Source organism: Camarhynchus parvulus, chromosome 5 (assembly GCF_901933205.1).
Source record: "Camarhynchus parvulus chromosome 5, STF_HiC, whole genome shotgun sequence".
Lineage (NCBI taxonomy): Eukaryota > Metazoa > Chordata > Aves > Passeriformes > Thraupidae > Camarhynchus > Camarhynchus parvulus.
This window is the reverse complement of record NC_044575.1, coordinates 16224409-16249831: the sequence shown is the minus strand read 5'-3', so window position 1 is coordinate 16249831 and position 25423 is coordinate 16224409. Positions and strand designations below refer to the sequence as shown.

Here is a 25423-nt window from a genome sequence, read left to right as displayed (position 1 = left end):
GTGGTGGCAGCCCCAGCTGTACAAACCCATATTCATCACCACAGTTTCACTGCTACTACTCTGCAAGTTAGCTTCAAAAATGTATCCTGAACAGGCCTGTGTTCGGTGCAGTTGCACCATGTCTTGTTGAGAGACAGTCAGAATTACAAGTACTGAAGGACCTTACAATCATCAGATCCATCTCCTGATGGAAATTCATACTAAACATGAAAGGTGGCTGTTGAAGAGGCTACTACTTCTTGTAGTATTCAATCCACAAAAGGATCTTATTAGACATCACTGGCATCACATAGTTTAGACAGACAGCTGCTGGTACTGTGCCTCCAAACAAGCACTGTGACAGCCCACAGCTTTCAGAGTACAGTGCATAGAGAGCACTCCTCTTTATTTCTCACCTCTTTCCCAATGCATGGTAATATTAAGAACAATTTGTTCTTAAATCGCAGTGGAAAGGTCACAAACAATTATTAATTTAATTAATTTGTTATATATTTCCATGTGGTTTACTTCAGCAACAAAAATCCAGTCTATGTTTTTCCTCTTGCAGTCTCAAATGAAAAAAAAAAGCTTTTTTTAATGTGCATTGGATAAACTCCAAAAACTGATAGGCACAAAATTGCATACTTCACATTTGCTGTGAATGCAGCCTTTCTGATGTTGTTCACCATTTGGTTGACAAAGCTTGCTGGAAGACTTCACTGGCATCAATTCAGCTTGGTTTTGGGAGCACTAAAATGGAAATCTATTAGAAAATGTGAGCACTGCCAAGGACTCTTACTTTGTTTTTTCAGTCATAGCAACTTACAAAGGAGCTATATTATTTTGAGTCTATTTTTCCCCAAAACATATTGAGCACCTTCAAGCCTGTAAGTGTTTGTGATTTGGTAACTCTTAGACACAGTCTCATTCCTTCCTAGCTCAATTCCCATATATCAAGAGCTCTCAAACATACTAGTTTGAAAACTAATTTGGAGATGAACTGGAGCATCATTTCTTCCCCTGACAGGTGGACCCACTTCCTTACTATGAGGCTTGTGTTCATGATGCCTGCTCCTGTGACAGCGGTGGGGACTGCGAGTGCTTCTGCTCTGCAGTTGCAGCGTATGCCCAAGAGTGCATCAAGGCTGAGGCTTGTGTTTTCTGGAGAACTCCTGATATCTGCCGTGAGTAACAGATAAACACAACTGTATCTTTCTAGCTGCTGTCAGAAAGCCAGTCAAATAAATCATTAGTACTGTCACTGCAAGGTCATGCTTGCTACTTGGTGAAACCTTTTCTCAGCATATCAGGGAACAAACAGGCTAATAAATTTGTATATTTCAACTGTCTTCTGTACAGCATCTTCTCTTCTCTTCTCTTCTCTTCTCTTCTCTTCTCTTCTCTTCTCTTCTCTTCTCTTCTCTTCTCTTCTCTTCTCTTCTCTTCTCTTCTCTTCTCCTTTCTCCTTTCTCCTTTCTCCTTTCTCCTTTCTCCTTTCTCCTTTCTCCTTTCTCCTTTCTCCTTTCTCCTTTCTCCTTTCTCCTTTCTCCTTTCTCCTTTCTCCTTTCTCCTTTCCTCTTTCAGTTGTTCAAATTACTCAGAGTTTGATTTTAGAAAAAAGTATATAGCTCTCCCATGCTGTAGCCCTGAACCTAATCAGTGTTACGTATATTAAGCGGTGTCCATTAGTGGTGCTAGTACTCATACCAGTACATCATAATTTAATGTAGAATAGTATTTAAATTAATATTACCAAAAAAGCACTCAAATCAAAATTTTGAGATTCTAAGTAGTGGAATTTTTAAAAAATCATTCAGATTAAGAATTTGGACTAATTGGAGCTTTTAAGTGTAAGAAGCCAGTGAAACAAAAATTGCAAGCTTAATTCAGCTCTGAGATATAAGTTGATAAAAACTCCTTCCTCTGTCTCTAGTCATCTAAGCTGCATTTAAGTTGTATTCATAGTGGTTCATATGCTTCCTTTTGGACTTTCAGCCTGTGTGATACAGCAAGATGGAACTATTTTCTATGAAATTGAAAAATATTTAGGAGTTTGCTAGTAGCTACACAAGAAAAATACTGTCAGAAATATACCTTTAATTTTAAACGAAACTAATTTTTAAAAATAGTTTTTCTTTATGATTTGAAACATTTTTACCCAATGGCCTGAATATTTAAAATTTCAGTCTTGGGCACCAGTGTTTTGATGTATCCTAAATTTAAGCAGAGTAGCAGAAAGTCCAGGTCTTTTACCTCAAGAGAAATTTGGCCAGCTTAATTTGTAGATTGATATAGCTTGTACCTTTAAAGGCCTGCTCAGAAGTGCATTCTGGCAACCTTGTTTTTAATCAGCTTCTCTCTTTTCTCATCAGCGATATTCTGTGACTACTACAACCCTCGCAATGAGTGTGACTGGCACTATGAGCCTTGTGGCAGTAATATCACAACCTGCAGGATGATCAATAATGTCAGCACCAACTTTACAGTACCATTACTGGAAGGTAATAAGTTCCTTGCCACTTAATATTGTGTTTCGTATAACTTTGTTCAGATATCTTTTAATGATTATGCACTAGTAAGTCGACTTGATGAGATGTTCCTAAATCTGCTATGCTGAGTTTGCCTCCAGTCTTACATAACTGTTTCCTATAATGTAATGTATTATTTATTAACATCAATGGGTGATAGACATTACATTGCTATCAGCCACAAAACTAGTTCTCTGCTTGGATAATATCCTGAACATGCATTATTATTACATCATGGTTATTTTGAATCCCTTGCAAAAGTATTTTACAAGCAGGAAAATCTTCAATATGACAAAGAAGCAAGTCACTGATAGTTGGGTATTTTTAACCTTATCATTTTTTATGTGTCAGATCATCTTGCCTTTACTAGATTAGTCTGCAACGTTTACCTACCTTTACACTGGAAAATATTTTTTATAGCAGACACACTGATGCTGCTTTATATTGGATTCGTATTGGAGATTCTGTTTCCTTTGCAGATGAGATATTAGTAGGTGACAGTCCTTGTGGTTGGTAATGGAACAGGAATTTCATATTAAAAGGACTGAAATGATCCAAGAATGTGAAAGACTTTACAAGTATCTCCTGGTTTACTACATGGTGAAGCTGGAGAAAGGAGCTGTATTTTTAGCCATAAAGTCTTTTTGGTCTGTTCTGGAAGCAGTTATCTTCAGTTTAGGGATTGGCAAGAAATGCCTTGAATTTGACTTTGCTTTGAACTGCTAGTAAAAAAATTGATAGAAAAAAATCAAACAAATGAAAACTCAAGAGAAACAGAACAAACCAAACCGAACAAAACCAAACAAAGCAAAACAGAAAAAAAAAAAAAAAAACCAAACCAAAAAACACACCAAAAAACCCTACTAAAAATCAACTGAAATCCCCAACCAAAATGTTTTTTAAAAACCCAACAAGCCTCTGTATTTTAAAATAAATTATCTTATAGTCTTAGATAGATAAGATTTGGGAAGTGTCAGAAGGCAGATTATTATATATCCAATTATATTTCTGAATTACTTTTGTTTTTTTAATTTCAATAGAAATTTTGAGCACACCTATTTTTGTTAGGACATCTTAAGTACAGTCTTGCAGTGTAAAGTGACTTTTAAGTACCAGCTAATTACATGGTGCTTCTGTTTAAAGGCTATTTAGAACTTCAGTACAGTAAAAAGAGAACTTCATGTCATTAATAATTGGACTTAATAAGAGGTTATTTGGAGGAAGGAAATATAATAATAATAGTAATAACAACAGAATAATATTTTAAACTGTATTTACATGAAAAATTGAATGACAATTGACAGTCAATTAATTCCTTGCAGTAAAGTTTGGATCACTGCCTGTGGGTAAAGAAAAACACAGATAAATTATCTGTTTGAGGTAGAGATACCTGGTGTATTCTAGGCATATAAACAAGGCCTAATGTTCCAAGAAATGTAGTGGAAAACCTGTTTGTAAGTGAATCTGCTTCCATATTCCGCACAAAAGTATTATTGATACAGTGATCTATACAAAAATTGGGGTGTTTCTTTGTCTTAAAACTACTAGTTGCCCATAGAAATTAGTACGTATTAGGGGTTTCTCCAAGATATTGAACTAAGAAAAAGAAACTTCACTAGTTTTCATAAAAAAACTTCTTACTTAATCCTCCTCACACCAATATTATCAATGAGAACTGTTGAAGTCTTTTGGAAAGACTAATTGTCCACAGCTTGATTTGAACGGGAAGTTTTAGATTTCCTTCACTATGCTTGATTCAGCGAGAATAGTTTACCTTCAGAAGGTACAAAAGTAACTTTTTGTACTTTTTCTTCATCCTTATTCTGTTCTACCTGTCATCAATAGGTTGCTACCCCAGATGCCCTAAGGACAAGCCTATTTATAATGAAGAGACAAAGCAATGTGTGACTGGAGATCAATGTGGATGTTACCTCGAGGATGGAACCTACATACCCCCATGGCAACAAGTACCCACAGACAAAAACTGTACAACATGGTATATAAAAATTACTTGCAGTAATTCAGGAAATAATTAGTGTATGCAGAGTCCTTAATTTACTTTACTGAGCCTCAAACAAATAAACAAATAGAGATGCAACTTCAGCTGAAGGGCTGGTATATTCTTGGATTTCATAATTTTCCAAACCCGTAATAATCCAGATTTTAGGTTGGTAGTGTTATTATAATAAGTGTATTAGCAAATTCAGTAATTATACCTGTCAACTGTCATAAATTTTGTAATGAAACCTCAATGAACTTCTAAAACAACCTTTCAATTCTCAGTACTCTTTGGGAAGAGGGGCTACTCTGCCTTGCATTCTTACTTAAAACTGGGACTTCAAAATCACTGTAGTCTGAAATACTCTTGCCCTGAAAGAGATAGTTGAGTCCTAACTCTTCATGCTTAGAGTGTTAGCAATGACAGCACTTACACCTCTGGCTTCACATGGTGACCAGAGAATAATCTGATCTAGCTGAAAGTTCACTCTGCAAAACAGTTGTTATTGCAGTATTGCAACTCGCAATTGAACTGAAAGTGGTGATTTAGTTTGAAAGAAAAATGGTAGGCAATACTAGAAAATATACCCAGAAAAATATGCAGTAGTGTGAATGAAGATCAAGTGACAAATATCTATGTTTCTGTGCTCTTGATTCTGCTAACAAGTGCAATAAAATATCAGCAACATTTTAATTTTTGAAATTTTTTCTTTTAGTGTCTGTGTCCCGTCAGGATCCATAGAGTGTAATCCAGTCCCAGGTAAATAACGTTTGGTTTTTTCTGGAAACAAAAAGAAAAGCAAATGCACAGAACTGCTCTGTCTGACTTTACAAAGGCTTAGTATTGATTTAGAATAATTCTTTCCAGTGCTAGTGAAAGTTGTGACTAAAGAAAATTTGGCAGCACTTTTTTTGAACTTTGCTGTTAATACTTCTGGTTAAACCTTTTTCTCATGCCCTTTCGGTGTTTCTCCCCATGTCCCATATCCAAACTAATGGATTTCACTACAAGTTAGCACTTCCTGAACATGTAGTTATTAATATAAAACTGTCAGATAGTAAATTTCAATTATTATTTCTCTTAGAACATTTTAAAACCTACTTTCTAAGTCTGTACCACCAGGCATTTTATTCAGGATTTGATTAAATATGTTCTAACATTGCTTTAAATGTAAAGATAAATTAGCACAATATAGTAGATCTAAGATCCAGGAACAGGAGCTGAAAAACATGCGTGACTCATGTAAATGCTCTCTTGTCCATAAGTATTTTGCCTCTGCCTCTCACATGGTAGTAGAAAAATTGCACAGTAAAGCTCTTTCTTGCAGGATGTCCTTGTGTCATCAATGGAACGAGTTATGAAGAGGGTGCTACTGTGGGAGTTGTACAGGACGGCGACATATGTATAGGATACGTTTGTGCAGAAAATGGCTCTGTAGTCCCTGGTGAAGTCTATCCCTGTCCAACATCTTTGCCTACAACCATTTCAACCTCCTCCCCTCACAGTACTCTTACCACCACCACCACCACAGGTAAATCATCAATATAGATGTGATCTAAAAATTGTTTTCTTTAAGGAAAATATTTTAAATATAGAATGTACCATTGTATGGGATTATAGTTGACACAGATAGAGCAATATTTATGGATTGTTTTATCACACCACACTAAGAAAGACTTTTAGCATTTTGAGTTGATTTATTTCTCATGAAAGAAATTTTAAGTATAAATGTATAGGGTGCCTTCCTATTTTTGAAAAAAAATGTTAGCTTTTCAATATCCTAATGGGATAGTAGAAATAATGTTAGGAGTGTCAGCAAAAAAAAAATACTATTATATTTCTTTTGAAATGATAATCTCTTTTTGTTCTATTTCAGTTTCCACTACAAGCCGTCCAGTCACTACAAGTAAGTTATAAATACAAAACCATGTTGTTAAAAATGTCAAAGGAATATTTAAAGGAAGAGTAAATTAAAGGCAATCAATACAGAGGAAAATATATTTTAAACAAAAAATGAATAATTTTTTTTTGTAATTTCAAAAGTGCTGTTAGTATATAGAGAAGAAGGACCTTTAAAGGCTTCAACTTGGTGATTTTATCTTGATGCAAAACTTCCAGTTTAAAGACCTTGTAATACAGAACCAATTTTAAAACTCTTTTCTTTGGAAAGATTACAAATTGCAATGCAGTCCTCTAGTCCTTAATGGAAGAAAATAAAAAATGGATCTTCTCAGGATGCTCTCTGTAAAGTCTGAAACTTCTGTCTTTTCTTGCAGCTCCATGCATTGTCACAGAACTAATCTGTGATTGGACGGAGTGGTTTGATGTTAGTAAACCTGAAGAAAGTGGTGGTGACTACGAAACATATGATGAAATAAGAAAACATGGGAACAAGATATGTACAGCTCCTGAAAAAATTGAATGCAGGGCTAAGGATAAACCTGATGTGAGCTTAGAAGAACTTGGTCAGAAAGTAGAGTGCAATGTTACATATGGGCTAATCTGTAAAAATGATGAGCAAGATGTAACTATGTGGCCACTTTGCTATAATTATGAAATCAGAGTAAACTGTTGTGAGTGGCAAGAAATTCCTTGTGAGCATACAACTACACCTACTATACCTTCAACTTCAACCACCACCCAGACAACAATAGCCAGCACCACTACAATCAGAGCTTCAACAGAAATTACCACCACGCCCATAGACATCCATTCCACAACATGTGAGTATACACCATCAGTCCTCACTCCATTAACTTCAACAGCTCCAGGTATTTAACCGAAAAATACTCTATGATCTTTGCCTTTAGAGAAATATAGGGCTGTTGGCTACTAAATGCAGGTCACAATCCTAGAAAATGTTGATCTGCAAAGAAGTCTTGGGAGAGTTTGGACTTTTAAGTTTCTGCTGGAGACAATATTCCAAGAAGGACTTGCTGTGTGAGAAAAGAGTAGGCCATGCTTCTAACTCCTGTTGCTAGAGGCATTATCTGGGTGGGGTTGCACAGGCTTCCTTCTTCAGGCTGACATGGTCTTGCTGATTTTGTGAGAAACACTTTCCAGCACTATGCCTAATCTCTTCACTAGGAAAAGAGGGCCATGACCCTCTCTGTGCATGGATGTCAAGGATTCTGCTTTCTGGGGCCAGAAAGCGAGGGCTGGTGCTAGGGACCTTTGCAGTGCTAAGGGTGAGCTGACCTCTCTAGCTCTGTGGCAACTGCCTCATGCACAGCTTCTGTTCAGTTCCTATTGAGTCCCACTCATGCCTCTGTACCTTTGTCTGTTTTCTCTGTCCCTGTTCTTTCTAACAGCCCCATCTCCACCCACACCGAGCACACCAAAATCGACAACCACTCCCTCACCGGAGACTCTCACCACCACCACCAGCACCCTGACAACAACAACCACTACTACTGGATCAACAACACCCACCTCGACTACTTCAAGCACATCCTCACCAACACCAACATACACCACCACCACACCAACTCCAGGTACTTCTCTGGACTGTTCTCTGATGTGTTCCTTTGCTATGGGAGAATTGAAGGTGCCTTGGCCCCTCCTTTAGTGTGTGTCCATGGGATTGCAGATTGGAGGAATTACTGTTCATCCCCTCAAGTGCCCTGTGCCCTGTGCTCAAAGCTGGCCTTTCGGCCAGCTGGTTAAGAAAAACAAGGATTTAGGGATTCTGGGGTGAAGGTCGTGGCTTCTCTGACTCAAAATGCTCCCAGGTAAAATTTCATGCTGGTGCCCAGCTTAGACTGATGGAAATTCTTGATTTTCCTGCTGTTGGACCTTGTCCTTCAACTGGCCAGAATGTAGACACTAGACCCACACATGGAGGGCTATTGGAGTGGTACTTTAGTCTGTGACACTGTCATTCTAGGAACAGCTGGGCAGACTTTCTTCCCTTTCTCCTCTTCCTTTGGCATGTCAGTAAAAGTGGATGACAATGGTTCTAGATCTTAGAAGCAAGGATTACACTGAGACACTTTTGGAAACAGTTTTACGCACAAAAATGCCACTTCCTGTGAACTGTAGCCTTTTGCTGATGACATCTGCTAGAACTCTGGAAAGCCTTTCATCAGGCTGACATTCCACCACAGGGAAATTTCATGACAGTCAGGCAGGAATTTATTCCTCTTCACTCTACCATCTCTGACGATGAATTCACTACACAGCTCTTACTGCAAGGATTTGCAAGGTGCTCAGGAAGTGAGGCAGAGATAGAAAGTCCCAGCAACATAAAAAGGCATTACTCCTCCTCATCGCTTACCTGTTGGTAGGTCTCTGTGATTTGGTGAGAGGCGACTTCCAGCAGCATCCCGAGTCTCCTAGCTAGGAAAGGAGGGACGTCACGCTTTCTGTGCATGGATGTAAAGAATTCTTCTCTTTGAGGCCAGAAAGGAAGGGTTGGTGCTAGGGATCTTTTTGTTCTAAGCATAGCCTGACCTGTCTAGGTCTGTGGCAACTGCCTGATGTGCAGCTTCTGTTCAGTTCACACTGAGTCCCACTGATGCCTTTGTGCCTTCGTCTCTTTTCTCTGTCCCTGCTGTTTCCAACAGGCACACCAAGCACAGCATCCCCTACATCGGAATGGACAACCACTTCCACATCACCAGAGACTCTCAGCAGCACCACGACCAGCACCAGCACCAGCACCACCACCAGCAGAGCACCGACAACAACAACTGGTTCAACAACCCTCCACATTCCTCCACGTATGTTCCAAAACCAAATAATTCCCGCCTAAAGCCCCGTGCCTCCAACTACAGTACCAACAAATAATTCTCTGGCTCTCTTGTTGTTCCTGGCCTTGCTATGGGAGTAGGGAAGATCCAGGAGCACCTCCATATGTGGCTCTGGAAGGGATCAGGGATGGGTGTAATTTCTGGGCAACCTGTGGCTAAACCTGGCCCTTGGTCTGGCTGTTTGAAAGGAACAAGTAGTTAGGGGACCTTGAGAGAAGGTCTTGTCTTCCCTACCTGAACAGTGCTCCAAGGAGGTATTTTATACTTGTGCCCAGATTAGACAGATACTGAAGTGATGGGCATGTTGCTTTTGCTGCTATTGGACCTTGTCCTTCAGCTGTCCAGAATGTAGTCACTGGACCCAAGGTGTGCAGTTGGAGCGGGGCTAAAGTTTGTGGCAGTGGCATTTCAGGCTCTGTTTGGGCACAGCTGTGCAGACCTACTTCCCTTTCTCTCCTGTTTTGTTTCTGTGGCCATTGCTGCTACTTTCCAGCTGTTTGGGCTGCAGGATGCTTCCACGGCTTTAGCTGGCAGAGTCTGGGGATTGGTTTCAGAGCTCAGATTGCCACTTTTGACAGACACAGGCTCTGGGCAGCTGGATTCTACCAGCGTTCCTGTTGGTGCTTGTCTCCAGCAATCTGTGTGCTGCTGGGAGGCGCTGGGAAGCACTGGGAAGCAGCTGAGGCTTTGTCAGCAGCGTGTGTCCTGTGCCTGCTTTCCCTCTTTCCCTGTCGTCAGATGCTTTCCCAGTGGTTGGTTTCTCCATGAGATATTGAGGTGATGTGCATGGCCCAAGCAGCTAAGAGAGTGGCAGGAGTCTCTGCTTAGTCCCACCCTCTGCCTCCTGTATGGGCCTTAGGTGTGTGGTTTTTTGCAGATGAAGAGTCCATACAAAGGCGTGTGCCCCAGCTGTGGGGCACACACACATAACTCATGAGTGCCTGTGTCCTGATTTGGGCCAGGAGCATTTTTTAGGGCCAAGAAGGAGAGGCCTGGCCACACCACTGAGCTTTCTTATGGCCAGTGTTGGCTGAGTGCAGTAGCAGCCTGAGGGGCACTGCTGAGTGCAGGGGATGCTCAGAGCACCACCTGTGTGTGAGCTGGTGCCCTGCATTGCTGTGTCTCTCCTGTCTGTTTCTGACTGTCTGTCTTGTTGTCTCCTCTCAGCGTGTGAGTGCATCTGGACAGACTGGATCGATATGACTTACCCAGATGCTTCTGACAGGAATGGTGGTGACTACGAAACCTTTGAGAACATTTACAAGAATTACCCCTCCTGGGATTGTGCGAAAGTTGAGAATATTTCATGCCGAGCAGAGAAATTCCCTAGCTATTCCATTGCAGATTTAGGGCAGAAAGTGGAATGTAATGTCAACGTAGGGCTCATCTGTAACAATAAAGATCAGCAGATAGGAGGTATAATACCGATGCCAGTCTGCCTCAACTACGAGATCAGTGTCTGCTGCACCCCCAACAAACCAGAGTGTCTTCCAATTCCAAGCACCACAAGCACCACAACTTCCACAGCTTCCCCCACAACGAACAGTGTGTCTCCTCCAATATCAACCACCGCTCCAACGTCAACATCAGTGGAGACTCCCAGCCCTACCACCACCACCACCACGAGCACGATGTCCCCCAGCAGCACCACCATTAGTGGCAGCACTTCACAGACAACACCAACTGCTCCTGTCTCAACAACACCCGTTTCAACTACTTCAAGCGCGTCCACGCCCACACCAACATACACCACCACCACCACACCAACTCCAGGTACTTCTCTGATCTGTGCTCTCATGTGTTTCCTTGCTGTGGGGAACTGAAGGTCTGTGAGCACCTCCATTTGTGCCTCTCTCTGGGATCTGAGATTGAACTAATTGTTGTGTATCCCCTGAAATGGCCTTTGCCCGAAGGTGGTCCTTGGGCTGGTTGTTTCAGAAGGAGCAAGAATACAGGGCTGTATGTCCTCCTTTCGTGTGGAGAACTTGATCCTCTTGTTACTGTGCATACATCCTTCCCTGACCACAGATTCCCATCTCAGCTCTTACTCCATGAGTTAGTGAGGTGTTCAGGTAATGAGGTAGAGATAGAAAGTCCCCAGTAGATGAAAAGCATTACTCTTCTTCCTCTCTTCCCTATAGGTAGATCCCTCTGATTTTGTGAGACATGCCTTCCAGCACTATCCCCAGTATCTTCACTAGGCAGAGAGGGCTGTAACCCATTCTGTGTGTGCATGGATGTCAAGGATTCTGCTTTTTATGGCCAGAAAGGGAGGGCTGGTTTTGGGGTTCTCTGTTGTTCTAAGGGTGGGCTGACCTGTCTATGTCTGTGGCTGCTGCCTAATGTGCAGCTTCTGTTGAGATCACATGGAGTCCCACTGATGCCTTGTGCCTTTGTCTGTTTTCTCTGTCCCTGCTGTTTCTAACAGGCACAACTCCATCCACACCAAGCACACCACAATCGACAGCCCCTCCCTTGCCGCCGGAGACTCTCACCACCACCACCAGCCCTCCAAGCACAACCACAACAACAACAACAACAACACCAACAACAGCAACCACGGTTACTGGATCTTCAACGAGTGTCTCAACTCCTGGAAGTATGTTCCCAGCAGTAGTAATTCCCACCAAATTCCTCTGCATCTAACTGCACAACCAGCAAATAATTATCTGGTTCTCCTGTCATTTCTGACCTTGTACCGGGAGTACTGAAGGTCTGAGAGTAGCTCCATTTGTGGCACTGGATGAGATCAGGGATGGCTGTAGCTTCTGGACATCCTAGGAAATGTCATGTGCCCAAAGCCGGCCTTTTGTTCTGGCTGTTTCAGAAGGAACAATTTTTTAGGGGTCCTGGGGAGACAGTTTTGACTTCCCTGACTCAGCAGTGCTCCCAGGAGGTATTTCATTGTGGTGCCTCATCTTGCACAGCTTCTGAAGTAATGGAAAGCTTGTTTTTTCCCCTGTTGGTCCTAATCCTTCAGCTGGCCAGAATGTAGTCACTTGGACCCATGGAGTGCAATTGGAGTGAGACTTGGTCTTGTGACACTTGCATTTCAGGCTCTATTTGGGCACAGCTGTGTATGGTTTCCCAGCTTTCTACTCCTCCTTTACCCTTTTACTGTTAATGGTGTTCAGCTACTCTAGGTGTAAGAAGGAAGGATTCTTCTGCCAGGCTTTTGGGAACAGTTTCAGTCTGCATACTACCCTTTGCTGTGAGCTGCGGTCTTTGGCTGATCAGATCCACTAGTACACTGGGGAGTCCTTTATCAGGTTGACACTGGAAAATCACATGAGAAACGGGCAGCAAGATATTCCTGTGCATGCTTCCTTCCCTTACCACACATTCCCATCTCAGGTCTTGCTCCAGTGTTTAGTGAGCTGTTCAGGTAATGAGGCAGAGCTAGAAAGCTCCAGCAAGTTTGAAAGCATTACGGTTCCTCATTTCTTACCTATTGGTGGATCATTCTGACTTTGTAAGAAGCACCTTCCAGCACCATTCCCAGTCGCCTAGCTAGAAGAGGAGGGCTTGGATGGATGTCAAGGATTCAGCGTTCTGGGGCCAAAACGGAGGGCTGGTTTTGGGGTTCTCTGTTGTTCTAAGGGTGGCCTGACCTGTCTATGTCTGTGGCTCCTGTCTCTGGTTGATGTGCAACTTCTGTGGAATTCACATTGACTCCCACTGATGCCTTTGTGCCTTTGTCTGTTTTCTCTGTCCCTGCTGTTTCTAACAGGCACAACTCCATCCACACCAAGCACACCACAATCGACAGCCCCTCCCTTGCCGCGGAGACTCTCACCACCACCACCAGCCCTCCAAGCACAACCACAACAACAACAACAACAACACACCAACAACAGCAACCACGGTTACTGGATCTTCAACGAGTGTCTCAACTCCTGGAAGTATGTTCCCAGCAGTAGTAATTCCCACCAAATTCCTCTGCATCTAACTGCACAACCAGCAAATAATTATCTGGTTCTCCTGTCATTTCTGACCTTGTACCGGGAGTACTGAAGGTCTGAGAGTAGCTCCATTTGTGGCACTGGATGAGATCGGGGATGGCTGTAGCTTCTGGACATCCTAGGAAATGTCATGTGCCCAAAGCCGGCCTTTTGTTCTGGCTGTTTCAGAAGGAACAATTTTTTAGGGGTCCTGGGGAGACAGTTTTGACTTCCCTGACTCAGCAGTGCTCCCAGGAGGTATTTCATTGTGGTGCCTCATCTTGCACAGCTTCTGAAGTAATGGAAAGCTTGTTTTTTCCCCTGTTGGTCCTAATCCTTCAGCTGGCCAGAATGTAGTCACTTGGACCCATGGAGTGCAATTGGAGTGAGACTTGGTCTTGTGACACTTGCATTTCAGGCTCTATTTGGGCACAGCTGTGTATGGTTTCCCAGCTTTCTACTCCTCCTTTACCCTTTTACTGTTAATGGTGTTCAGCTACTCTAGGTGTAAGAAGGAAGGATTCTTCTGCCAGGCTTTTGAGAACAGTTTCAGTCTGCATACTACCCTTTGCTGTGAGCTGTGGTCTTTGGCTGATCAGATCCACTAGTACACTGGGGAGTCCTTTATCAGGTTGACACTGGAAAATCACATGAGAAACGGGCAGCAAGATATTCCTGTGCATGCTTCCTTCCCTTACCACACATTCCCATCTCAGGTCTTGCTCCAGTGTTTAGTGAGCTGTTCAGGTAATGAGGCAGAGCTAGAAAGCTCCAGCAAGTTTGAAAGCATTACGGCTCCTCATTTCTTACCTATTGGTGGATCATTCTGACTTTGTAAGAAGCACCTTCCAGCACCATTCCCAGTCGCCTAGCTAGAAGAGGAGGGCTTGGATGGATGTCAAGGATTCAGCGTTCTGGGGCCAAAACGGAGGGCTGGTTTTGGGGTTCTCTGTTGTTCTAAGGGTGGCCTGACCTGTCTATGTCTGTGGCTCCTGTCTCTGGTTGATGTGCAACTTCTGTGGAATTCACATTGACTCCCACTGATGCCTTTGTGCCTTTGTCTGTTTTCTCTGTCCCTGCTGTTTCTAACAGGCACAACTCCATCCACACCAAGCACACCACAATCGACAGCCCCTCCCTTGCCGCCGGAGACTCTCACCACCACCACCAGCCCTCCAAGCACAACCACAACAACAACAACAACAACACCAACAACAGCAACCACGGTTACTGGATCTTCAACGAGTGTCTCAACTCCTGGAAGTATGTTCCCAGCAGTAGTAATTCCCACCAAATTCCTCTGCATCTAACTGCACAACCAGCAAATAATTATCTGGTTCTCCTGTCATTTCTGACCTTGTACCGGGAGTACTGAAGATCTGAGAGTAGCTCCATTTGTGGCACTGGATGAGATCGGGGATGGCTGTAGCTTCTGGACATCCTAGGAAATGTCATGTGCCCAAAGCCGGCCTTTTTGTTCTGGCTGTTTCAGAAGGAACAATTTTTAGGGGTCCTGGGGAGACAGTTTTGACTTCCCTGACTCAGCAGTGCTCCCAGGAGGTATTTCATTGTGGTGCCTCATCTTGCACAGCTTCTGAAGTAATGGAAAGCTTGTTTTTTCCCTGTTGGTCCTAATCCTTCAGCTGGCCAGAATGTAGTCACTTGGACCCATGGAGTGCAATTGGGTGAGACTTGGTCTTGTGACACTTGCATTTCAGGCTCTATTTGGGCACAGCTGTGTATGGTTTCCCAGCTTTCTACTCCTCCTTTACCCTTTTTACTGTTAATGGTGTTCAGCTACTCTAGGTGTAAGAAGGAAGGATTCTTCTGCCAGGCTTTTGGGAACAGTTTCAGTCTGCATACTACCCTTTGCTGTGAGCTGTGGTCTTTGGCTGATCAGATCCACTAGTACGCTGGGGAGTCCTTTATCAGGTTGACACTGGAAAATCACATGAGAAACGGGCAGCAAGATATTCCTGTGCATGCTTCCTTCCCTTACCACACATTCCCATCTCAGGTCTTGCTCCAGTGTTTAGTGAGCTGTTCAGGTAATGAGGCAGAGCTAGAAAGCTCCAGCAAGTTTGAAAGCATTACGGCTCCTCATTTCTTACCTATTGGTGGATCATTCTGACTTTGTAAGAAGCACCTTCCAGCACCATTCCCAGTCGCCTAGCTAGAAGAGGAGGGCTTGGATGGATGTCAAGGATTCAGCGTTCTGGGGCCAAAACGGAGGGCTGGTTTTGGGGTTCTCTGTTGTTCTAAGGGTGGCCTGACCTGTCTATGTCTGTGGCTCCTTTCTCTGGTTGATGTGCAACTTCTGTGGAATTCACATTGACTCCCACTGATGCCTTTGTGCCTTTGTCTGTTTTCTCTGTCCCTGCTGTTTCTAACAGGCACAACTCCATCCACACCAAGCACACCACAATCGACAGCCCCTCCCTTGCCGCCGGAGACTCTCACCACCACCACCAGCCCTCCAAGCACAACCACAACAACAACAACAACAACACCAACAACAGCAACCACGGTTACTGGATCTTCAACGAGTGTCTCAACTCCTGGAAGTATGTTCCCAGCAGTAGTAATTCCCACCAAATTCCTCTGCATCTAACTGCACAACCAGCAAATAATTATCTGGTTCTCCTGTCATTTCTGACCTTGTACCGGGAGTACTGAAGGTCTGAGAGTAGCTCCATTTGTGGCACTGGATGAGATCGGGGATGGCTGTAGCTTCTGGACATCCTAGGAAATGTCATGTGCCCAAAGCCGGCCTTTTGTTCTGGCTGTTTCAGAAGGAACAATTTTTAGGGGTCCTGGGGAGACAGTTTTGACTTCCCTGACTCAGCAGTGCTCCCAGGAGGTATTTCATTGTGGTGCCTCATCTTGCACAGCTTCTGAAGTAATGGAAAGCTTGTTTTTTCCCCTGTTGGTCCTAATCCTTCAGCTGGCCAGAATGTAGTCACTTGGACCCATGGAGTGCAATTGGAGTGAGACTTGGTCTTGTGACACTTGCATTTCAGGCTCTATTTGGGCACAGCTGTGTATGGTTTCCCAGCTTTCTACTCCTCCTTTACCCTTTTACTGTTAATGGTGTTCAGCTACTCTAGGTGTAAGAAGGAAGGATTCTTCTGCCAGGCTTTTGGGAACAGTTTCAGTCTGCATACTACCCTTTGCTGTGAGCTGTGGTCTTTGGCTGATCAGATCCACTAGTACGCTGGGGAGTCCTTTATCAGGTTGACACTGGAAAATCACATGAGAAACGGGCAGCAAGATATTCCTGTGCATGCTTCCTTCCCTTACCACACATTCCCATCTCAGGTCTTGCTCCAGTGTTTAGTGAGCTGTTCAGGTAATGAGGCAGAGCTAGAAAGCTCCAGCAAGTTTGAAAGCATTACGGCTCCTCATTTCTTACCTATTGGTGGATCATTCTGACTTTGTAAGAAGCACCTTCCAGCACCATTCCCAGTCGCCTAGCTAGAAGAGGAGGGCTTGGATGGATGTCAAGGATTCAGCGTTCTGGGGCCAAAACGGAGGGCTGGTTTTGGGGTTCTCTGTTGTTCTAAGGGTGGCCTGACCTGTCTATGTCTGTGGCTCCTTTCTCTGGTTGATGTGCAACTTCTGTGGAATTCACATTGACTCCCACTGATGCCTTTGTGCCTTTGTCTGTTTTCTCTGTCCCTGCTGTTTCTAACAGGCACAACTCCATCCACACCAAGCACACCACAATCGACAGCCCCTCCCTTGCCGCCGGAGACTCTCACCACCACCACCAGCCCTCCAAGCACAACCACAACAACAACAACAACAACACCAACAACAGCAACCACGGTTACTGGATCTTCAACGAGTGTCTCAACTCCTGGAAGTATGTTCCCAGCAGTAGTAATTCCCACCAAATTCCTCTGCATCTAACTGCACAACCAGCAAATAATTATCTGGTTCTCCTGTCATTTCTGACCTTGTACTGGGAGTACTGAAGGTCTGAGAGTAGCTCCATTTGTGGCACTGGATGAGATCGGGGATGGCTGTAGCTTCTGGACATCCTAGGAAATGTCATGTGCCCAAAGCCGGCCTTTTGTTCTGGCTGTTTCAGAAGGAACAATTTTTTAGGGGTCCTGGGGAGACAGTTTTGACTTCCCTGACTCAGCAGTGCTCCCAGGAGGTATTTCATTGTGGTGCCTCATCTTGCACAGCTTCTGAAGTAATGGAAAGCTTGTTTTTTCCCCTGTTGGTCCTAATCCTTCAGCTGGCCAGAATGTAGTCACTTGGACCCATGGAGTGCAATTGGAGTGAGACTTGGTCTTGTGACACTTGCATTTCAGGCTCTATTTGGGCACAGCTGTGTATGGTTTCCCAGCTTTCTACTCCTCCTTTACCCTTTTACTGTTAATGGTGTTCAGCTACTCTAGGTGTAAGAAGGAAGGATTCTTCTGCCAGGCTTTTGGGAACAGTTTCAGTCTGCATACTACCCTTTGCTGTGAGCTGTGGTCTTTGGCTGATCAGATCCACTAGTACGCTGGGGAGTCCTTTATCAGGTTGACACTGGAAAATCACATGAGAAACGGGCAGCAAGATATTCCTGTGCATGCTTCCTTCCCTTACCACACATTCCCATCTCAGGTCTTGCTCCAGTGTTTAGTGAGCTGTTCAGGTAATGAGGCAGAGCTAGAAAGCTCCAGCAAGTTTGAAAGCATTACGGCTCCTCATTTCTTACCTATTGGTGGATCATTCTGACTTTGTAAGAAGCACCTTCCAGCACCATTCCCAGTCGCCTAGCTAGAAGAGGAGGGCTTGGATGGATGTCAAGGATTCAGCGTTCTGGGGCCAAAACGGAGGGCTGGTTTTGGGGTTCTCTGTTGTTCTAAGGGTGGCCTGACCTGTCTATGTCTGTGGCTCCTGTCTCTGGTTGATGTGCAACTTCTGTGGAATTCACATTGACTCCCACTGATGCCTTTGTGCCTTTGTCTGTTTTCTCTGTCCCTGCTGTTTCTAACAGGCACAACTCCATCCACACCAAGCACACCACAATCGACAGCCCCTCCCTTGCCGCGGAGACTCTCACCACCACCACCAGCCCTCCAAGCACAACCACAACAACAACAACAACAACACCAACAACAGCAACCACGGTTACTGGATCTTCAACGAGTGTCTCAACTCCTGGAAGTATGTTCCCAGCAGTAGTAATTCCCACCAAATTCCTCTGCATCTAACTGCACAACCAGCAAATAATTATCTGGTTCTCCTGTCATTTCTGACCTTGTACCGGGAGTACTGAAGGTCTGAGAGTAGCTCCATTTGTGGCACTGGATGAGATCGGGGATGGCTGTAGCTTCTGGACATCCTAGGAAATGTCATGTGCCCAAAGCCGGCCTTTTGTTCTGGCTGTTTCAGAAGGAACAATTTTTTAGGGGTCCTGGGGAGACAGTTTTGACTTCCCTGACTCAGCAGTGCTCCCAGGAGGTATTTCATTGTGGTGCCTCATCTTGCACAGCTTCTGAAGTAATGGAAAGCTTGTTTTTCCCCTGTTGGTCCTAATCCTTCAGCTGGCCAGAATGTAGTCACTTGGACCCATGGAGTGCAATTGGGTGAGACTTGGTCTTGTGACACTTGCATTTCAGGCTCTATTTGGGCACAGCTGTGTATGGTTTCCCAGCTTTCTACTCCTCCTTTACCCTTTTACTGTTAATGGTGTTCAGCTACTCTAGGTGTAAGAAGGAAGGATTCTTCTGCCAGGCTTTTGGGAACAGTTTCAGTCTGCATACTACCCTTTGCTGTGAGCTGTGGTCTTTGGCTGATCAGATCCACTAGTACGCTGGGGAGTCCTTTATCAGGTTGACACTGGAAAATCACATGAGAAACGGGCAGCAAGATATTCCTGTGCATGCTTCCTTCCCTTACCACACATTCCCATCTCAGGTCTTGCTCCAGTGTTTAGTGAGCTGTTCAGGTAATGAGGCAGAGCTAGAAAGCTCCAGCAAGTTTGAAAGCATTACGGCTCCTCATTTCTTACCTATTGGTGGATCATTCTGACTTTGTAAGAAGCACCTTCCAGCACCATTCCCAGTCGCCTAGCTAGAAGAGGAGGGCTTGGATGAATGTCAAGGATTCAGCGTTCTGGGGCCAAAACGGAGGGCTGGTTTTGGGGTTCTCTGTTGTTCTAAGGGTGGCCTGACCTGTCTATGTCTGTGGCTCCTGTCTCTGGTTGATGTGCAACTTCTGTGGAATTCACATTGACTCCCACTGATGCCTTTGTGCCTTTGTCTCTCTTCTCTGTCCCTGTTGTTTCTAACAGGCACACCTCCATCCACACCAAGCACAGTGTCCACTACAGCACAATCAACAGCCCCTCCCTTGCCGTCAGAGACTCTCACCACCACTGCCAGTACCACGATGCCCCTCAGCAGCACCACCAGCGTCAGCACCCCGAGCACGACACCTGTTACTGAGTCACCAACACCCACCTCAACTACTCCAAGCACATCCACACCCACACCAACATACACCACCACCACACCAACTCCAGGTACTTTTACATTTTTTGCTCTCACATGTTCCCCTGCTGTTGGAGTAATGAAGTTTCGTAAGCACCTCTTTCTGTCCCTGTATGGTATCAGGGATGGGTATAATTCCCAGGTATTCCAGGAAATCGGCTGTTCCAAACCTGGTGTTTTGGGCTCACTGTTTCATATGGAACAAGAATTCAGGGGTCATTGGAAGATTGTTTTGGCTTCCCTCACTCAACAGGGCTCTAAGTTGTTGTTTCACACTGGTGAAACAGCTTAGCGAGATGTTAAACTGATGAGAAATGTTGCTTGTGCTGGTTTTGGGCCACCCTTCTGCTGGCCAGAATGGAATCACTGGATCCATGGAGTTCAGTTGGAGTAGGGCTTCATCTAGTGGCAGTGGCATATCAGGCTCTGTTTGGGCACAGCTGTGCCAAGTTTTTTCCCTTTTGCTTTCTCCTTTGTTCTGTCAGTGCTAACAGTTGTCAGTTGTAATAGATGTTGGAAGGAAAGATTCCCCTGCCAGCGTTTTGGGAACAATTTCTCTCTGCAGACTGCCCCTTGCTGTGAACTGTGGCCTTTGATGAGATTCACTAGTGCCCAGGGAAGTAATTTATCAGGCCTTCATAGTACCACAGGGATATCACATGATGATCAGGCAGGAATATATTCACAGAATCAGGTTGGAAAAGATCTCTGAGGTCATCATGTCCAACGTTTGCCTGAACACCACAGTGTCACCTAGACGATGGCACTAAGTGCCAAATCCACATTTGTCTTAAAAGCCAACAGACACTGTGGCTCTGCCTCCTCCTTGGGCAGTCCATTGCAGTGTCTAATCATTTGTTCTGTGGAGAAATTCGTCCCGACATCCAACTTAAACTCCCCCAGCACAACTGCCTCAGGCACAGCTTCTGTTGAGCTCATATTAAGTCCTACTGATGCCTTTGTGCCTTTGTCTGTTTTCTCTGTCCCTGCTGTTCCTAACAGGCACACCTCCATCCACACTGAGCACACCAAAATCGACAACCACTCCCTCACCACCGAAGACTCCCACCACCACCACCAGCCCTCCGAGCACCACAACCACTGGTCCTGGATCAACACCAACCATCTCAACTCCTCAAAGTATGTTCCCAAAAGCAATAATTCTCACCAAAACCCCTCTGCCCCCAGGAACAGAATCAACAAAAAATTCTCTGGTTCTGTTGCCATGTCTGGCCTTGCTGTGGGAGTAGTGAAAGTCCATGAAACACCTCCATATGTGGCTCTAGATGGGATCAGGGATGGATGTAACTCCTGGGAGTCCCTGGAAAAGTCCTGTGGCCAGATCTGGCCCTTGGGCTGGCTATTTCATAAAGAATAAGGATTTAGGGGTTCTTGGGGGAAAGTCTTGTCTTTCCTGACTCAACAGTGCTTCAAGATGGTGTTTCATGTTGGTGCCCATCTTAGACAGATGCTGAACCAATGGGTAACATTGCTTTTGCAGCTGTTGGACCGTGTCTTTCAGCTGGCCAGAATGTAGTCACTGGACCTGTGGAGTGCAATTGGAGTGGGACTTGGTCTTGTGGAAGAGCATTTCAGGCTGTGTTTGGGCTCAGCCATTTCTCCTCCCCCTATGCCCACTGTGTGTTAGTTGTTGTCAGCTGTTAAATATGTAAGAAGGAATGGTTCTCCTGCCAGCCTTTGAGGGAACAGTTTCACTCTGCAGATTGCCTCTTGCCGTGAACTTTTGGTCTTTGGCTGACACCTCACCTGGTGAGATCCACTAGTGCCCAGGGAAGCCCTGCATCAGGCTGACATTGAAATACAGGGGGAATCACATGCCAGTCGGGCACAAATATACTCCTGGGCATGCTTTCCTTCCCAGCTTGCTCTCTTATCTCCTAGTCCGTGAATTAGTGAGGTGTTCCAGTAATGAGGCAGAGATAGAAAGCTCCAGACAGATCCAAAGCATTGCTCCCCCTCACCTATTGGTTGGTCTTTCTGACTTTGTGAGAAGCACCGTCCAGCACCATCTTAATCTCTTCACTAGGAGAGGAGGGCCATGATGCTCTCTATGCATGGATGCCAAGGATTCTGCTTTCTATGGCCTGAAAGGAAGGGCTGGTTCTGGGGACCTTTGTTGCGCTAAAGGTGGGCTGACCTCTCTAGCTCTGTGCCAGCTGACTCATGTGCAGCTTCTGTTGAGTTTCTGTTGAGTTCCACTGATGCCTTTGTGCCTTTGTCTCTTTTCTCTGTCTCTGCTGTTTCTAACAGCCCCACCTACAAAGACACCAGGCCCACCAGAACCGCCAAGTACTCCCACTCCAACAGCATCTGAAACTCCCATCATCACTTCCAGCACCACGATGCCCCCCAGCAGCACCACCAGCATCAGCACCCCCAAGACAACAACAACAACTGTTACTGGCTCATCAACAACCTTCTCAACTACTTCAAGCACATCTACACCCATATCAGAATGGACAACCACTTCCACATCACCAGAGACTCTCAGCAGCACCACGACCAGCACTAGCACCAGCACCACCACCAGCAGAGCACCGACAACAACAACTGGTTCAACAACCCTCCACATTCCTCCACGTATGTTCCAAAACCAAATAATTCCCGCCTAAAGCCCCGTGCCTCCAACTACAGTACCAACAAATAATTCTCTGGCTCTCTTGTTGTTCCTGGCCTTGCTATGGGAGTAGGGAAGACCCAGGAGCACCTCCATATGTGGCTCTGGAAGGGATCAGGGATGGGTGTAATTTCTGGGCAACCTGTGGCTAAACCTGGCCCTTGGTCTGGCTGTTTGAAAGGAACAAGTAGTTAGGGGACCTTGAGAGAAGGTCTTGTCTTCCCTACCTGAACAGTGCTCCAAGGAGGTATTTTATACTTGTGCCCAGATTAGACAGATACTGAAGTGATGGGCATGTTGCTTTTGCTGCTATTGGACCTTGTCCTTCAGCTGTCCAGAATGTAGTCACTGGACCCAAGGTGTGCAGTTGGAGCGGGGCTAAAGTTTGTGGCAGTGGCATTTCAGGCTCTGTTTGGGCACAGCTGTGCAGACCTACTTCCCTTTCTCTCCTGTTTTGTTTCTGTGGCCATTGCTGCTACTTTCCAGCTGTTTGGGCTGCAGGATGCTTCCACGGCTTTAGCTGGCAGAGTCTGGGGATTGGTTTCAGAGCTCAGATTGCCACTTTTGACAGACACAGGCTCTGGGCAGCTGGATTCTACCAGCGTTCCTGTTGGTGCTTGTCTCCAGCAATCTGTGTGCTGCTGGGAGGCGCTGGGAAGCACTGGGAAGCAGCTGAGGCTTTGTCAGCAGCGTGTGTCCTGTGCCTGCTTTCCCTCTTTCCCTGTCGTCAGATGCTTTCCCAGTGGTTGGTTTCTCCATGAGATATTGAGGTGATGTGCATGGCCCAAGCAGCTAAGAGAGTGGCAGGAGTCTCTGCTTAGTCCCACCCTCTGCCTCCTGTATGGGCCTTAGGTGTGTGGTTTTTTGCAGATGAAGAGTCCATACAAAGGCGTGTGCCCCAGCTGTGGGGCACACACACATAACTCATGAGTGCCTGTGTCCTGATTTGGGCCAGGAGCATTTTTTAGGGCCAAGAAGGAGAGGCCTGGCCACACCACTGAGCTTTCTTATGGCCAGTGTTGGCTGAGTGCAGTAGCAGCCTGAGGGGCACTGCTGAGTGCAGGGGATGCTCAGAGCACCACCTGTGTGTGAGCTGGTGCCCTGCATTGCTGTGTCTCTCCTGTCTGTTTCTGACTGTCTGTCTTGTTGTCTCCTCTCAGCGTGTGAGTGCATCTGGACAGACTGGATCGATATGACTTACCCAGATGCTTCTGACAGGAATGGTGGTGACTACGAAACCTTTGAGAACATTTACAAGAATTACCCCTCCTGGGATTGTGCGAAAGTTGAGAATATTTCATGCCGAGCAGAGAAATTCCCTAGCTATTCCATTGCAGATTTAGGGCAGAAAGTGGAATGTAATGTCAACGTAGGGCTCATCTGTAACAATAAAGATCAGCAGATAGGAGGTATAATACCGATGCCAGTCTGCCTCAACTACGAGATCAGTGTCTGCTGCACCCCCAACAAACCAGAGTGTCTTCCAATTCCAAGCACCACAAGCACCACAACTTCCACAGCTTCCCCCACAACGAACAGTGTGTCTCCTCCAATATCAACCACCGCTCCAACGTCAACATCAGTGGAGACTCCCAGCCCTACCACCACCACCACCACGAGCACGATGTCCCCCAGCAGCACCACCATTAGTGGCAGCACTTCACAGACAACACCAACTGCTCCTGTCTCAACAACACCCGTTTCAACTACTTCAGCGCGTGTCCACGCCCACACCAACATACACCACCACCACCACACCAACTCCAGGTACTTCTCTGATCTGTGCTCTCATGTGTTTCCTTGCTGTGGGGAACTGAAGGTCTGTGAGCACCTCCATTTGTGCCTCTCTCTGGGATCTGAGATTGAACTAATTGTTGTGTATCCCCTGAAATGGCCTTTGCCCGAAGGTGGTCCTTGGGCTGGTTGTTTCAGAAGGAGCAAGAATACAGGGCTGTATGTCCTCCTTTCGTGTGGAGAACTTGATCCTCTTGTTACTGTGCATACATCCTTCCCTGACCACAGATTCCCATCTCAGCTCTTACTCCATGAGTTAGTGAGGTGTTCAGGTAATGAGGTAGAGATAGAAAGTCCCCAGTAGATGAAAAGCATTACTCTTCTTCCTCTCTTCCCTATAGGTAGATCCCTCTGATTTTGTGAGACATGCCTTCCAGCACTATCCCCAGTATCTTCACTAGGCAGAGAGGGCTGTAACCCATTCTGTGTGTGCATGGATGTCAAGGATTCTGCTTTTTATGGCCAGAAAGGGAGGGCTGGTTTTGGGGTTCTCTGTTGTTCTAAGGGTGGGCTGACCTGTCTATGTCTGTGGCTGCTGCCTAATGTGCAGCTTCTGTTGAGATCACATGGAGTCCCACTGATGCCTTGTGCCTTTGTCTGTTTTCTCTGTCCCTGCTGTTTCTAACAGGCACAACTCCATCCACACCAAGCACAGCATCCCCTACAGCAGAATTGCCCACCACGTCCCTGGAGACTCCCAGCACCACCAGCACCAGCACCAGCACCCCGACAACAACAACCACTGTTACTGGATCACCAACGCCCACCTCAAGTACTTCAAGCACATCTTCACCAACACCGACATACACCACCACCTTATCAACTCCAGGTGCTTTTAAGTTTTGTAGTCTCATATGTTCTTTGCCTTTGGGACTACTGAGGGTCTTTGAACACCTACTTTTTTGCCTCTGTATGGTATTACGAATGAATTAAATTCTGGGCAGCCCCTGAAACAGTTATTGCCCATAGCTGGCCCTTCTGTCTGTTTCAGATGGAGCAAGAACTTATTAGCTTTTGCTGCTGTTGGACTTTGTCTTTCAGCCGGCCAGAGTGGCGTCCCTGGACACATGGCGTCCCTGGACACATGGAGTGTGATGGGGCTTGATTTTGTAACACTTGCATTTCAAGCTCTCTTTAGGCACCGATGTGTTGTCTTTATTCCTTCCCTCCTGCTCCTTTCCCATGTCAATACTAATGCTTCTCAGCTATTATAGATGGAGGAAAGAAGCATTCCTCTGCTATGCTTTTGGAAACATTTTCACTCTGCAGACTGTGACTTTCTGTGAACTGTAGTCTTTG

General features: G+C 45.3%; 1 protein-coding gene across 1 annotated transcript in view; it reads left to right on the top strand.

The window, feature by feature from the left end:
- MUC2 (mucin 2, oligomeric mucus/gel-forming) overlaps positions 1 to 25423 on the top strand; it is a 62896-nt gene that overhangs the window by 18055 nt on the left and 19418 nt on the right. Inside the window, exons 24-44 of the mRNA XM_030949090.1 lie at positions 1007 to 1163; positions 2352 to 2480; positions 4353 to 4503; positions 5222 to 5265; positions 5834 to 6037; positions 6383 to 6412; positions 6783 to 7233; positions 7818 to 8053; positions 9072 to 9227; positions 10425 to 11030; positions 11686 to 11856; positions 14291 to 14461; positions 15592 to 15762; positions 16517 to 16547; positions 16893 to 17063; positions 18195 to 18364; positions 19494 to 19724; positions 20695 to 20832; positions 21964 to 22293; positions 23491 to 24029; positions 24818 to 24953. Coding sequence (XP_030804950.1) covers positions 1007 to 1163; positions 2352 to 2480; positions 4353 to 4503; positions 5222 to 5265; positions 5834 to 6037; positions 6383 to 6412; positions 6783 to 7233; positions 7818 to 8053; positions 9072 to 9227; positions 10425 to 11030; positions 11686 to 11856; positions 14291 to 14461; positions 15592 to 15762; positions 16517 to 16547; positions 16893 to 17063; positions 18195 to 18364; positions 19494 to 19724; positions 20695 to 20832; positions 21964 to 22293; positions 23491 to 24029; positions 24818 to 24953 — 4423 coding nt within the window. The remainder of the gene's footprint in view (positions 1 to 1006; positions 1164 to 2351; positions 2481 to 4352; positions 4504 to 5221; positions 5266 to 5833; positions 6038 to 6382; positions 6413 to 6782; positions 7234 to 7817; positions 8054 to 9071; positions 9228 to 10424; positions 11031 to 11685; positions 11857 to 14290; positions 14462 to 15591; positions 15763 to 16516; positions 16548 to 16892; positions 17064 to 18194; positions 18365 to 19493; positions 19725 to 20694; positions 20833 to 21963; positions 22294 to 23490; positions 24030 to 24817; positions 24954 to 25423) is intronic.